This window comes from Pogona vitticeps, chromosome 3 (assembly GCF_051106095.1).
Source record: "Pogona vitticeps strain Pit_001003342236 chromosome 3, PviZW2.1, whole genome shotgun sequence".
Taxonomy (NCBI): domain Eukaryota; kingdom Metazoa; phylum Chordata; class Lepidosauria; order Squamata; family Agamidae; genus Pogona; species Pogona vitticeps.
The window spans coordinates 225,518,562-225,531,015 of NC_135785.1; the positions used below are offsets into that span (position 1 = coordinate 225,518,562).

Sequence of the window (12,454 nt, forward strand, 5' to 3'; positions counted from 1 at the left end):
TTTGCCCAGAACACTTTTGACTTCCATACCATCATACTACTTTGAACGCATCAGTCTTGTCTGATTTTAGCAGCTAAGGAGGCTAAGGGCCGAGTGGTACTGAATGGAAGACTACCTGGGAATACTGGGTAGGGCAAAAAAGAGAAACCTGCTGGATAACCTGGGCAGCTGCTGCCAGTCAGAGTTGATAATACTGGGCTAGGAGGACCACTGATCTGAAACATTGTAAGTCTGCCTAAGAAAACCAGACTTTCTCCTTGCGCCTGTGGCAGCAATATATTGTAACTAGAGGGAGGATTTTTATGACATTTCACGTTTTCTCTGCAACCTACACTTGAACCCATAAGCAAGTTCAAATATTTTTATGAGTAATTTGGCCTTTCTCACCAGGTTACTCGTAAGCATGTTCAAACCCACCCATATGCTCAAACATAGACTGCAGGAAAAAAAATATGAGATTTCATAGAAATCCTCCTCCTAACTGTAACTATGTCCAAGTTTACAAAACATACTACATTTTGTAATTTGGTAGGCCATCCTGTTGCTTGCTCTTGTTCATGGTTTTAGCCATTCTGGTTTGCCCACTTCCAGGAGAGTCCATTCCATCTTCCCGTCTCCCTCCCCGATTTTCCATTTCCTTTCCACAATTCCAATGCCAAGCCGAATTCCAAAGCCCTGCACCTTTATTTTGATTTCTTGTCATCTATCCAATCTTGGGTTTCTCCCAAGTTTTCATATCCTGTGCAGTGGTATGTTTTTTTTTCTGGAAGATTGTGAACTTGTGTTTTAAGGACAAAGAATTGTGGAGGGCCCACCACAACTTCCGGTCTATCATATGCTCTGTGAGGGTCTGCTGCTACAGTTCTGCTCATGTCTTTCCGCTCAGTCATTTAACATTGCAGTACTCCAAATGTTGTTAGTTGCTGTTATGGCTACCATTTTAAAGCAAATTCTTTGTTCATCATTATTCAGAAGTAAATGTATTTTTTTAAAAAAAAAATCAGAATGCTATAAAATGCTAGCCTGTGGTACAAAAAACAATTTGGCAGCGCTGCCACATATACCCCTTTGCCAAAAAGGTAGCTTGAAATTGACTAAGCCAAGTTACAGTGCACTTCAAGAGGAGGAAGGTTATCCCTCATTGGCTCAAATCCTGTTGCAGATACACAAATGATGTAACTTTTAGATGCAAATTGCTGTAGTTTAAAGAAAACTATGTAGGCACTATCCATTGCTCACTGAGTTGCAGGTAAAATCCTGTTGGTGCTGTTTTTCCTCAAAAACAAGAGAAACACTGAAAGCCTAAAAATATAAACAAAATCCATGTTAACTTAATAAACACAATATCCTACAAGTATGTACCTATGTAGTTTTATAATCTATCTATATTGAAACCGTATGAAAGTTTACAAGATCAAAACCACATAATTTGAAATATCCAAAGCCACAGGGAAAATGATTTTTTTCAAATATACATACACATATATTTATAATGTACACAACTCCTATATTGATAAATACATATCCAGTGGGAAGCCTTCCATAATCATTCATAAGACATGCTAAATTCATTCATAGAGGTGGTTAACACATATAGTCCATATCTTGTTGTAGATTATAAAAGACTATAATATGCTGTTCTTCTGGCATAAACTGGATGGGACTTTAAATTAATTCAAAGCTTCCTGTTCTCACCCCCATTTCAGCTTTTTGGGCTCCCTCTTGCCTTGGAGAAGCCTCTGGAAGCCTCAGGATAGGGAAGGGGAGTCTTTATTAGTTAAAGGTTGGTGGTGGTTCAGCACTGCCAGGATTACTAAAGATTCTGAAAGTCTTCCCTGGGGCAAAAGAGAGCCTAGGGGAGTCTTGGGAAGCTGAAACAGGGAGACAGGAAACTTTAATGTAATGTAGATTAGTTATTTCCGGTGCCCTGGTCCCATTTGTGCCACTGGAACTGCACCAAAAGGATTTTTTCCAGTGTCTATGGAAAGTTCTTAACACATAAATTCGCTTACTAACATTACACTGTTTACATAACTATGCAACAGTATTTTAGCCATTATGTTACAGCCATGAGCATGATACAGTAGTTATTGTCAAAAGAGATTAATTAGAAGTGTCTGGTTTTTATAACTTCGGTATCAGTCCAAAACCAATCTCTCTCTCTCTCTCTCTCTCTCTCTCTCTCTCTCTCTCTCTCTCTCTCTCTCTCTCTCTCTGTCCGTCCGTCCGTCCGTCCGTCCGTCTATCCATCTATCTATCCATCTATCCATCTATCCACACACACACACACACACACACACACATGTATGTGTATGTATATGTATAGATAGATAGATATAGATATAGATATAGATATAAATATAGATATAGATTCTTTATCTTTTATGTTTCTTTGGTTTTTGGCCTGCTTATGCTAGCAGATACTGACACACCTCTTCTAAATCTAGCATTACTTCAAAGCTCTGTTGCTACTGTCACATGTGAATTTCAAGCATGCAGTAAGATCTGTGTACTAAGACTTTTCCGTCTTTTTTTTATTTTGCAGTTAATAAAGAGAATGTGCAAGGAGGGTTCATGTTGTGCTTTTTGGATGACGGCTGTGGCATGAGCCCTCGTAAGTCCATCACTGCATTCATTTGGTTAAGCATTCATTCTTACATAGATTTGAATATTGAATGAGGACTGGGAAGGTGGGCATTCAGATCCTCCAGCAACTACCGTATGAAGCACGCAGAATGGTATCAGGCCTATCACTTTCTGCCAGCCTGTGCTATTTCACAGGATCTTTGTGACCATATAAATGGAGCAGGGGCTGCTCTGATCTCCCCGGAAGAAAGGAAGGACTGCAAAATCGCACGAGCAGGATAGAGCACTGCTTCCCAACCTTGGGTCCATAGATGTTCTTGGACTACAACTCCCAAAAAACCTGGCCAGCACAACTAGTGGCGAAGGCATCTGGGAGTTTTATTCCAAGACCATTTGGGGACCACTGAGTTAGAGCAAGAGGGAGAAGACCTTTAGCCTGCTGGTTGTTTTGAACCACAGTTCCTACTTCAGAATGTGCCGATCGTTCTTGGGTGTGCTGACTGGGGCTTCTGGGACTTGAAGTCTCAATTCCTCATCTTTTAGGAAAGGCTAACCTGCACCTGCTCTTTAAGCTTTTTTTAAAAATAGGCATTGGCTAGCCTCTGCATCATATGTGTCCATTAACCAAAAAAGGGCCCTGAGTGTCAGAACTGTGTGATCTTTGCACCATCTGCTCACGGTTTCAACTGCTCACCAGCTGCTCACCTTGTGGTGAACTTTTTTTTTTCCCCACGGTGAAAGTAACTCTGCCCGATGCTTTCTTGCTTAATTGTAGAGGTTTCCTTTTCCCAGGAGGAGTGAAACTTTTCCCCCCTTGGTGTTAAGTACAAACAGCTTAAGGGGTGAAACAGGATCATGGTTGCTTGGAGCCGATGCCAAGAAGATAAAGCCACCACCCCCCCCACCCCCCCCCCGACGGCTTAGGTGAACCAGGGCTTAAAATAGCCTCTTCTCAGAATGTGTGCATCAGGTGTTCTGAGAATCCCCACTGTGCCAGCTTTAATTCTTTGAAACTTGGCATGCCAGCTTCTCCTGCAGAGCTACTGGGGGTGGCTTTGAGTCTGCAAGCAGCTTGGTCAGCATGTGGGAGTGTTGAGTTTTTGTTATGTAAAAATGCCACTTAAAGCAGATGCTAACAAGGTGGAGGCAGGTATTTTTAGCACTCTGGGTGGACAGAGGATGATTGGTTCTATTTCAGGCCCTGGCAGAGAGGCACCCCTGTCCTGAGCAAAAGGTTTTCATTGCTTCTTGCCTCTCTGGATGAGAAGAGCGGGCGATGGTGACACGTAGCATTAACTGGTTTCTGCTGAATCACTGTGGAATGGGGGAAGGAGGAGGTATGAAGCATAGCCTGGACAGGCACTTAAACTACCGGTGCTTTCTCTCCCCCTCTCTTTAAAACAGGTTGGACAATATGTGGCCCTCCAGATGTTTCTTGCACTGCTTCTCCCATAATTCTTCACCACCAGTTGTGATGTCTAGGACTGATAGGTGTTACAGTGCAAAACTATCTGGAGAGCCGCGTATTGCCCTTCCCTGTTGCTGTTGTTTTTAAATAGAACTTGTGATAGTTACTTTTTAAAAAAAACTATTGTGCACAGAATCCTGCAACAGCATGATCAACTTTACATATTGTGTGCCATGATCTGGTGAGGAAAGGCTAGGAGATATCATGTGGTTTCTATTGCAGGTTCCAAAATGTCTTCGACTGGCCCTGATTAGTGGCCTCTCATACCTGTCTAGCAAGTTGTGTTTCTTTATTGGTATCTCAGAAGTTTTACACACCTGCTTTAATATATAGAACTTCTTCAACTACATAGTTTGATGCCATGTCCGTTGTCATCCTTCTTCCTGTGGAATCCTGGATTTATAGTTTGGTGAAGTATTTAGAGCTCTCTGCAAAACAGCTCTAGTCCTTTGCTTCTCAGTCTTTGCCCCTCCAGATGTTTTGGACTTTAAACTTCCAGAAATCCTATTGCCAGTGGTCAGAGGTTAGGAGAGTTAAAGTCCAAAACACCCAAAGGTTCTGCTATAGCTTTAGTTCCTTCCCCTGAATTGCAGCAGGGAATTCTAATACCTCCTCAAATTATAACCCCGAAATTCCTTACGGTGGAACCATACCAGACTGGTATCATATTAAACTTCATAAGAGGTATTTTCTTAAGTGGTAAACTCTTTTGGTTTAGTTCATAAGTAGTAGAGATGTTTGTTTAAAACGTCACCTTGTGTCCTATAGGGAGCGTGGGAAAATTTACTATACCCCCCATTATTTTGAGGGGCCCCAGGAGTCCCTGATAACCCCAAATTTTAAAAAAGAAAACCAATTCCAAATTTTTGTCCAGTAGGGTGGGTGTAAGGGTGGGTTTTTCCCATTGCATTTAACAACAAATTTGGGGGAAGGTGTTTATGGGTGCTGGTGTGGCTCTCCAAGTTGTACAGACAGGGGGTGTACCACCACAAGACCTCTACACCTATGTGCAGAATAGGCCATGGTAGGACTAAGAACGTGAGCCTTGAATCTGTCATTCATGCCTCATCTCTCTTGTAAATTAATAGCTAGGCGATAAGTGTCTTATTAATTTCAACTCACCATGCCTAATCATAAGGATTATAATACCTACATTTAAAGATTGTCATAAAGAAAAGGCAGGATTATGTTTACAGAGCTCGTTGATTGTGCAAACTATTGTGTAGATGTAAAAATGTGATTTTTAAAAATTCCTTTAATTTTATATTGTAATAAGAATTTCTAACAATTTCTCCTCATGGCGCAGTGGTTAAACTGTTGTACTGCAGCCAAAACTGTGATCATGACCCAGGGTTCAACCCCAGCTAGCTGTCTCAAGGCTGACTTAGCCTTCTATCCTGCTGAGGTTGGTAAAATGAGTATCCAGATCGTTGGGGGGGGGGGGCAATGTGCAGCCTGCATAATTAACTTGTTAACTGCCCCAAGAGTGCTTTAAAGTGCTATGGAGCAGTATATAAGCAACATGCTTTGTTTTTGCTTTATCACAAATCTCTGCAGGAGAAGCTACAGACCTTATATACTTTGGAAGATCTTCTAAGCGGGCGAACCCTAAGATGATTGGACATTTTGGCAATGGCCTTAAATCGTAAGTGTACCTCTGTGTGTCTTTGGATATGTACAGAATTCAAATACCTCATGCTTTGGTAGCAAGGAAGAAGCCTCTGGATTAAGGGAAACATTTTCCCCACCATTAGCTGTAAAGTTGGTTTATATGTTTTATTATTTGTTTGAATTTATATTTGTTTTTTCCATTAAATAGTGCTGAAAGCAGCTACCAGCAATGTAATACTAATACAATAATATAATGGCATAAAATAGGCCATAAATTAAATATGGTGTTAAAGAAATATTGCAGGTAAAACAAATCAGTACCCTCTAGTACACAAGAATCTTGTTGGTGTTCAAATAATGTTTGTGACAGTTTGCTGTGGCTAGTTGACAAGGTGCTGAGGTATGTCTCAGTCATGTGCCTCAGATGCTCCACAGCACCTCATCAGTAAATCAGTTAGCCACGACAACTTATGCAAACCATATGAAAACACCAATAGGATTCTGGCCAGTAAAGGTGTGTTAATCTGGTTGCACTGGTAGTCATGTTAGAAGATCGGAATCTCTCTCAATAAAAATATCTTTGCCTGCCCATACAAGATCGTCAGAGAGAGGGCTGGAAAGGAGTTCCAGAAAATGGAATCCACAAAGAGTCTTCTCAGGCTCCACCCCCCCCCTTCCCAAAGCCTTGTTGCCAGATACAGGATATGGGTGGGACAAGTAGATCAATCTCTCGTTAAGTTCATCAGCTTCCCACTGAAGAACATAGTCTTTAAGGGTCAGCGCACATGTTAAGGTAGATGTGCGTTTCTTCTTATGTCATGATCCCTTCAAGTACTTACATTGTTCAGAGCCAAGTGCCTCAGAAATCAGACATAAAAGCAAAGTTGTGCTTATCTCCAAATGACCAGTTACAAAACAGGGGCAGGTTAATTTGCCAAATGCAGACGGACAAAGGTTATGTTAAAATAAATGAACACTGATATCTGTTTCAATGATGTGTTAACTGTATCATGTAATTCAGTCCTCAGATAACCTTGTTGCAGATCATGAAGGGATTTATAGGTTGTAGCCAGCACTTTGAGCTTTGCCCAGAAATAAGTTATTAGCCAGTGAAGCAGTTAGGACGTAAGAATCAAATACTTCCTTATCCAACTTTGGTCAACATTTTAGCTGCATAATTCAGGTTTTATTAAGCTAGCTTCTCTGGTATTATCAGTGCACTTCCTAATTTTGTAGCCAAGAAGGAGAGAAAGAAAATGTTCTAGCTTCCTAGCTGATAGGAAAAATTCCATCCTGATCCTAAAGGAGTAAATGAAACCCATGTGTATCTGTGTTTTTTTCTGTATTGCTAAAAACACATTGCAGTTGCGTGCAAAAAATACAACTGGTTTTAAACAGATAACCATGTCTGTTTCAGCGTCTATTCAAGGGTGTGGGGGACAACAAAACATTCATGGATTACCACCCATTTCCACAGGCTCAATAGTTTTTGCTAAACAACCAGAAAAAAATATTTTTAATATGGTATTTTCTGGAGTTGTTGTTTTTTTCTTACAGAGGGTCCATGCGTATAGGGAAAGACTTCATATTATTCACCAAGAAAGAGAGTACAATGACATGCCTCCTTTTCTCTCAGACTTTTTGTGAAACCGAAGGTCTCACTGAGGTAGGTTTGCCTTTGTTTGTTTATTTTGTTCATTTGTTTATAGCCCAGTGTTCCAATGCAGATGAGAATCTCACAGGGACAGAATAGCTATTAGCTGAAATCTTGTCCAGTAAGTTATGTTGCAGCAATTTTTCTGAAATAAAGTATTTCCAATTTACCCCCACCCTTAGATCCTCAGGCTCCCATGAAATCTCTCATCGTCCAGAAGCTGTTGGGGGAGGGGGAGTTTTTAATTATCAAAAATGACCACTACCTGTAAAGTCATCCTGGTGGCACTGAATTTCAGTAATTAATTTCAATAATTGAAGACTCAACCAGTCCTCTCGATTTCCCATTTATGAAAGGGGCCCCATGGGAGTGTCAGAATCTTTCTGGATGGGTTGGAAGTGGAGGCAGAAAGATTTTATTTCCAAAAAAAATCACCAGAGCTGGTGACATCTTGGTGTAACTTCTGGAGGAAGGATTTCATCTATTGTTTAATTAAAATAGCCCAAAGTTACACAAATCAGAAATATTTTGCTTGTTTCAAGGACGGGCCAGATCAGATTCTCATATGAATAGCACTGTTTTAATCAGAGATGGGACAGCGTACTTTTTAAAAACTAATCTCCCAGAATTCCCCAAAAAGTTAGAGTCCTGAAAAGCTAACTTCCCCTATCACTGGTCTTCAACTGTTGGTAGCCATAGCATTTTATTTTTTAAAAAACAAATATCAACCAACAATTATTAAAAGTTATTCAGTGAAGTAATATGTTGGTCTTATTATGTTCCATACATTCAGAGTTCTTGGAAGTGTATGGAGAAATATATTTCAAAATATCTGTTTTCAAATGCTGAGTTCCTGATTTCACAGGCATCCTTTTGCTTCTGGCTACATGAAAAGATAAGAGATTTTATGTCCCGTGAAATCAGCTACTTCAGCCTTGGTTTAACAAAGTAGCATATTTCAGAAGCTCCTTCAATTAGACTGAGTGATTAATTTCAAAATCTATGGTTAATTTTTTATGCTGTGCTGCTGATATGATGTGAGTTGCATTTCAACTGCCCTATACATACTGTTGTAGCAATGTCCAAAGAGGTAGCTGTATTTGGGTACAGCTACACTGTAGGAAAAATGTGAATGCATCTGCTATCAAGTTGCACCCAGGAAGTTGAATTTTGCTGGATTAACTTGATTCAGCCCACCACACAGGAGACAACAGAGAGTGGAGGAAATTAGCTCTCAAAAAACTTGTTGGAAGTTTGTTAAGGTAGCTGTGTTCTGGTTGTCCAGATTTGCAGGAGAAATGGTTAGAGCAGATCTACCTTAAGAAGCTTGAAACAAAGCTGATTCATAACTTCCTCCCCTCTCTGTGCCAATTCCTCACTCTTTTCTTTATCTTTGATCACCTAGCTGTCCTAGACCTGAATTTGCAAGCTTTTAAAAGGAAAAAATGAATGAATGAATGAATGAATGAATGAATGAATGAATGAATGAATGAATGAATGAATGAATGAATGAATGAATGAATGAATGAATGAAACAGAGTGGGAAAGAAGAGCAGACCCAGGCACCAGATGTGGAGAGGAAAGGATTCCAGTAGCAGCCAGTTTCCCTGCTGCCCTGCCTCTCTTAAAGTGTCTTATTTAGTATTACAATGAATATTACAAAGGCTGCAGGTTTCAAACTCTCCAGTAGTCTACTCTTTGAAGCCTTCCCAGTAGGCCCATGCAGACCTCTGCTGCCCTTGCCTTTAGTGCAATCGTTCCCAACCTTTTTTGACTCGTGACCCCCTTTTATCATTGCCCAGTAACCTGTGACACACACTCCCTCCACGCACAAAAAGGCATTTTTAAAGGGGTAAGGAAGAAATTGATTAACAAGAGCTACAACACAACCCACAACTCTCCTGAAAACACTTTGTGACCCTTTTGGGGGGATAGCAACCCCCGGACTGGGAAACACTGCATTAGTATGAGTGAATTGGCAGCAGCAATGGGAGAAAGGACTGGGAGAGCCAACTAGTTTGGAAACATTACTTTTTTGGATTTCAATTTCCAGAATCTTCCGGCTACTATTGCCACATTTTCTTTGTAAATATATACAATATTTACAAAGATTTCCAGGGCCTACAGATACAGCCTTTAGATTAATAGAGAGTAAACAAACTGACTGACTGACAGTGAATACAGTGATAACAGCAATGCCCAGTGTGATGTAGTGGATAAAGTATTAGAGTAGCATTCAAGAGATTTGAGTTTGATTTCCTGCTTGGTCATGGAAAACCATGGGGGGAGGATGTGAAACTGGTAAAACCATTCCTTCAGTATCTCTCTTGAAAGCCCCGTTAGGGTCATATGAAGTCTGCCTTACTCTTTTTGGCTCAGCAGAAGTCTGAAGATAACATGGGAGAGTTTTCCCCACCATTAAAATGAACTTTGAAAAGAATAGTTTATGTGTCCTTTTTAGACTGTGCAGTATTACCCGGGTAGAGTCAAGGAATGAGTTTTGGAATGTTTTGTTTTACAATACATATGGCTTTGGATTTTACTGCTTCTTTTATTGTCATTTTTCTTTCCTTATAGGTTGTAGTTCCAATACCTTCATGGTCAGGTCACACAAAAAATCCAATAACAGATGATTCTGAGAAATTTGCTACACAGTTATGCATAATTTGCAAATATTCTCCTTTCAAGAGTGAAGCAGAACTGATGAAGCAGTTTGATGGCATTTATGGAAAAACAGGTGAGGTCCTTATCCAAAAAATATTTTCTATACTATCTCTGGCAGTCATTTGAAAATGTCCATATTTATAGGGAGAGGGAAGCTGCTTGTGTAATTAGCACCATACACACACAAGAAGGAGGCATTAGTAGACTTCAGATAATATCAAGATCTGTGTGAAAAGAAAAGGTTTAAAAAGGGCCCAGGCTGAGCGTCTTTCATGCTTGTTGGGTGTTGATAGATATATGGACAGTTCATGGAAAACCAGGAGAAAGGGAAATGGAATTGTTTCTAGATCCCTGAAACAAAAACATATCATTGCAGGTCTTTCTCGTGGAACTTGTGAATAGGAATAGGCAGTAAACAATTTGGATAGAAGTGAGTCCAGGGATTCTACCTGGGTCCCCAGCTCAATGCTGGGTCCTAATTCATGAGCATTTTCCCCTATGTGAAATGAGCATCCAGCATCAGTATCTTTAATAAAGAGTGTGGCTCCAGGGCAGCACTTACAGGCCAGTGCTGGCGAGGGGAGATGCAGTCCAAAAGAAGAAACCTTTTTTTCTCTCTCTCTCAGCTGCCTGCTCAAGCAGTTGTGATTTCTCATCACTTGCACAAGGAGGATATTCAGTTGTGAATATTGAAGCTCTGTTGCTTTAAATGGGATGGACTCCGGTTTGTGCCACTGCAGGTCAATGATGATGCAGAATTCCAAGGTTCTGGGAACTGGGGAAATGAGGATTATGCCCCTCGTCCCAAAAATAAAATTTCCATGGTTTTCTTCTATTACTGCATAGGTGAAGTAGGGCACAGTGGTCCTCCCCACTCATAGAAGTAGCCCAGTGGGCATTTCAGAAATAGTTCTTCTTTGTTTTTAGACATTTATGTTCCTCCTGTCCTCCAGAGAGCTCCAGGTGGCATACATTGCTCTCCAACCTGCTGTATCTTCCCAACAGTCTAGTGAGATAGATGAGATGTTCAGATGTTCAAAGAAATGCTCATAAGAGAGATGTTGGGCTCCTGAATGTCAGCCAGCTACTCACTACAAGCTGAAACCCGTTGCTTGCAATACGTTTTTATACTCTAGGTCTCTCTCCGTGCTGAAAACGACTAGATGTTGGAGCAGGAGGGGCAGATAAGAGAAGCAAGGTGCTCCTCATTCATTTATTCACTCACTCACTCACTCACTCACTCACTCACTCACTCATTCAAAATATTTTGCTCCACTTTTCTCCTTAAAAAGGACCCAAGGCCGCTTACACCAGTAAAAGACAATATTTTAAAATGAAGAACAATATATAAATATTGAAAGAGAATCAAACAAGTAACACACTAAAAATGGTAAACAAAATCAACACCAAAAACAGATTCAAAGCAACAAGGCACAACACTCCATTAAAAAAATCCTTTCTGGTAGCCAATCACTAAAGGGACGTCTGTCCCCTCTTTTGAGTGGGGAGAATAAGGCCTGTTGTCATTGAATAAGGCCCTTGGATGGATGCTCAGTTACAGAGATATGTCTGTAACTCAAAGTCAGACTAAGAGAAGGACTTGTATTATCCTGTCAAAGCACAGATGTACCCCAAATCCTTGGTGACATGTAAGATAGGAGAGTTAACAGTTTCTCCCTTTTCTGCATTTGATGCACTTCTGTTCCCGGAAACTGAATAAATGTCACTCCTTTGAAAATGGCAGTGTTCCCATTTCACACAATACGGCAAAGGCATGAAAGAAAGAAACACCAGATAGTCAAGTATCCCCTGCTGATGGTTCCTTGATTGATGGATCCTACACTGGGCAATAGCTATTCTGCTGTGTGTACTCTCGGAGTAACTGAACAGAGTGGATCAAAATACAGCTTTTTTAAAAAATGGTTTGTGGTTGGCTTTTGTCCTTCATTTGGTGATGGGAAACTTTTGATTTTGGTGGTAAGTATGGAAACACTTGAGATGCACCCAAGGTTCCCTTCCCAGGAAAGGAACTTCCACCAGGGAAAGAATCTTTGTAAACTGACAGCTGATCTATATGAATCTGATCTCAGGAACAGACACTTCTTTCTTTCACTGTGATTATCTACTGTAGCCCCCACTCCCTGTCACTCTGTTCCCCTTTAATTCATATTTTTGAGAACTGGGGAAATGATTGTTGCAATGATCATTTTTACCCTTCTCATCTAGGAACATTGCTGGTGGTATATAATTTGAAACTCTCGGTCACAGGTGAAACGGAGCTTGATAATCAGACAGATGAGGTGGACTTGTTGATTGCTGGGGCACCTGAGAAGTAAGCTTGTTAGTCACCATAATGGACAAGAAATATAAGACAAATTTTTTGGGGGGGGAAAGCATTTTGTACCGTCTGATTTCCTTGGCATCCGAAAACTATGACATGCCCATGTGTCACAGAAGTTGGCAGATAGAAA

General features: G+C 40.6%; 1 protein-coding gene across 5 annotated transcripts in view; it reads left to right on the plus strand.

Annotated features, from left to right (window-relative positions):
• MORC1 (MORC family CW-type zinc finger 1) overlaps positions 1 to 12,454 on the plus strand; it is a 54,782-nt gene that overhangs the window by 4,548 nt on the left and 37,780 nt on the right. For 4 of the 5 annotated variants that reach the window (XM_020806357.3, XM_020806353.3, XM_072993931.2 and 1 more), the window contains exons 4-8: positions 2,546 to 2,614; positions 5,612 to 5,699; positions 7,223 to 7,331; positions 9,897 to 10,056; positions 12,210 to 12,315. In XM_020806357.3, the coding sequence (XP_020662016.3) occupies positions 2,575 to 2,614; positions 5,612 to 5,699; positions 7,223 to 7,331; positions 9,897 to 10,056; positions 12,210 to 12,315 (503 nt within the window). In that variant the 5' untranslated portion in view covers positions 2,546 to 2,574. The remainder of the gene's footprint in view (positions 1 to 2,545; positions 2,615 to 5,611; positions 5,700 to 7,222; positions 7,332 to 9,896; positions 10,057 to 12,209; positions 12,316 to 12,454) is intronic. The other variant, XM_072993932.2, reaches the window with a different exon arrangement.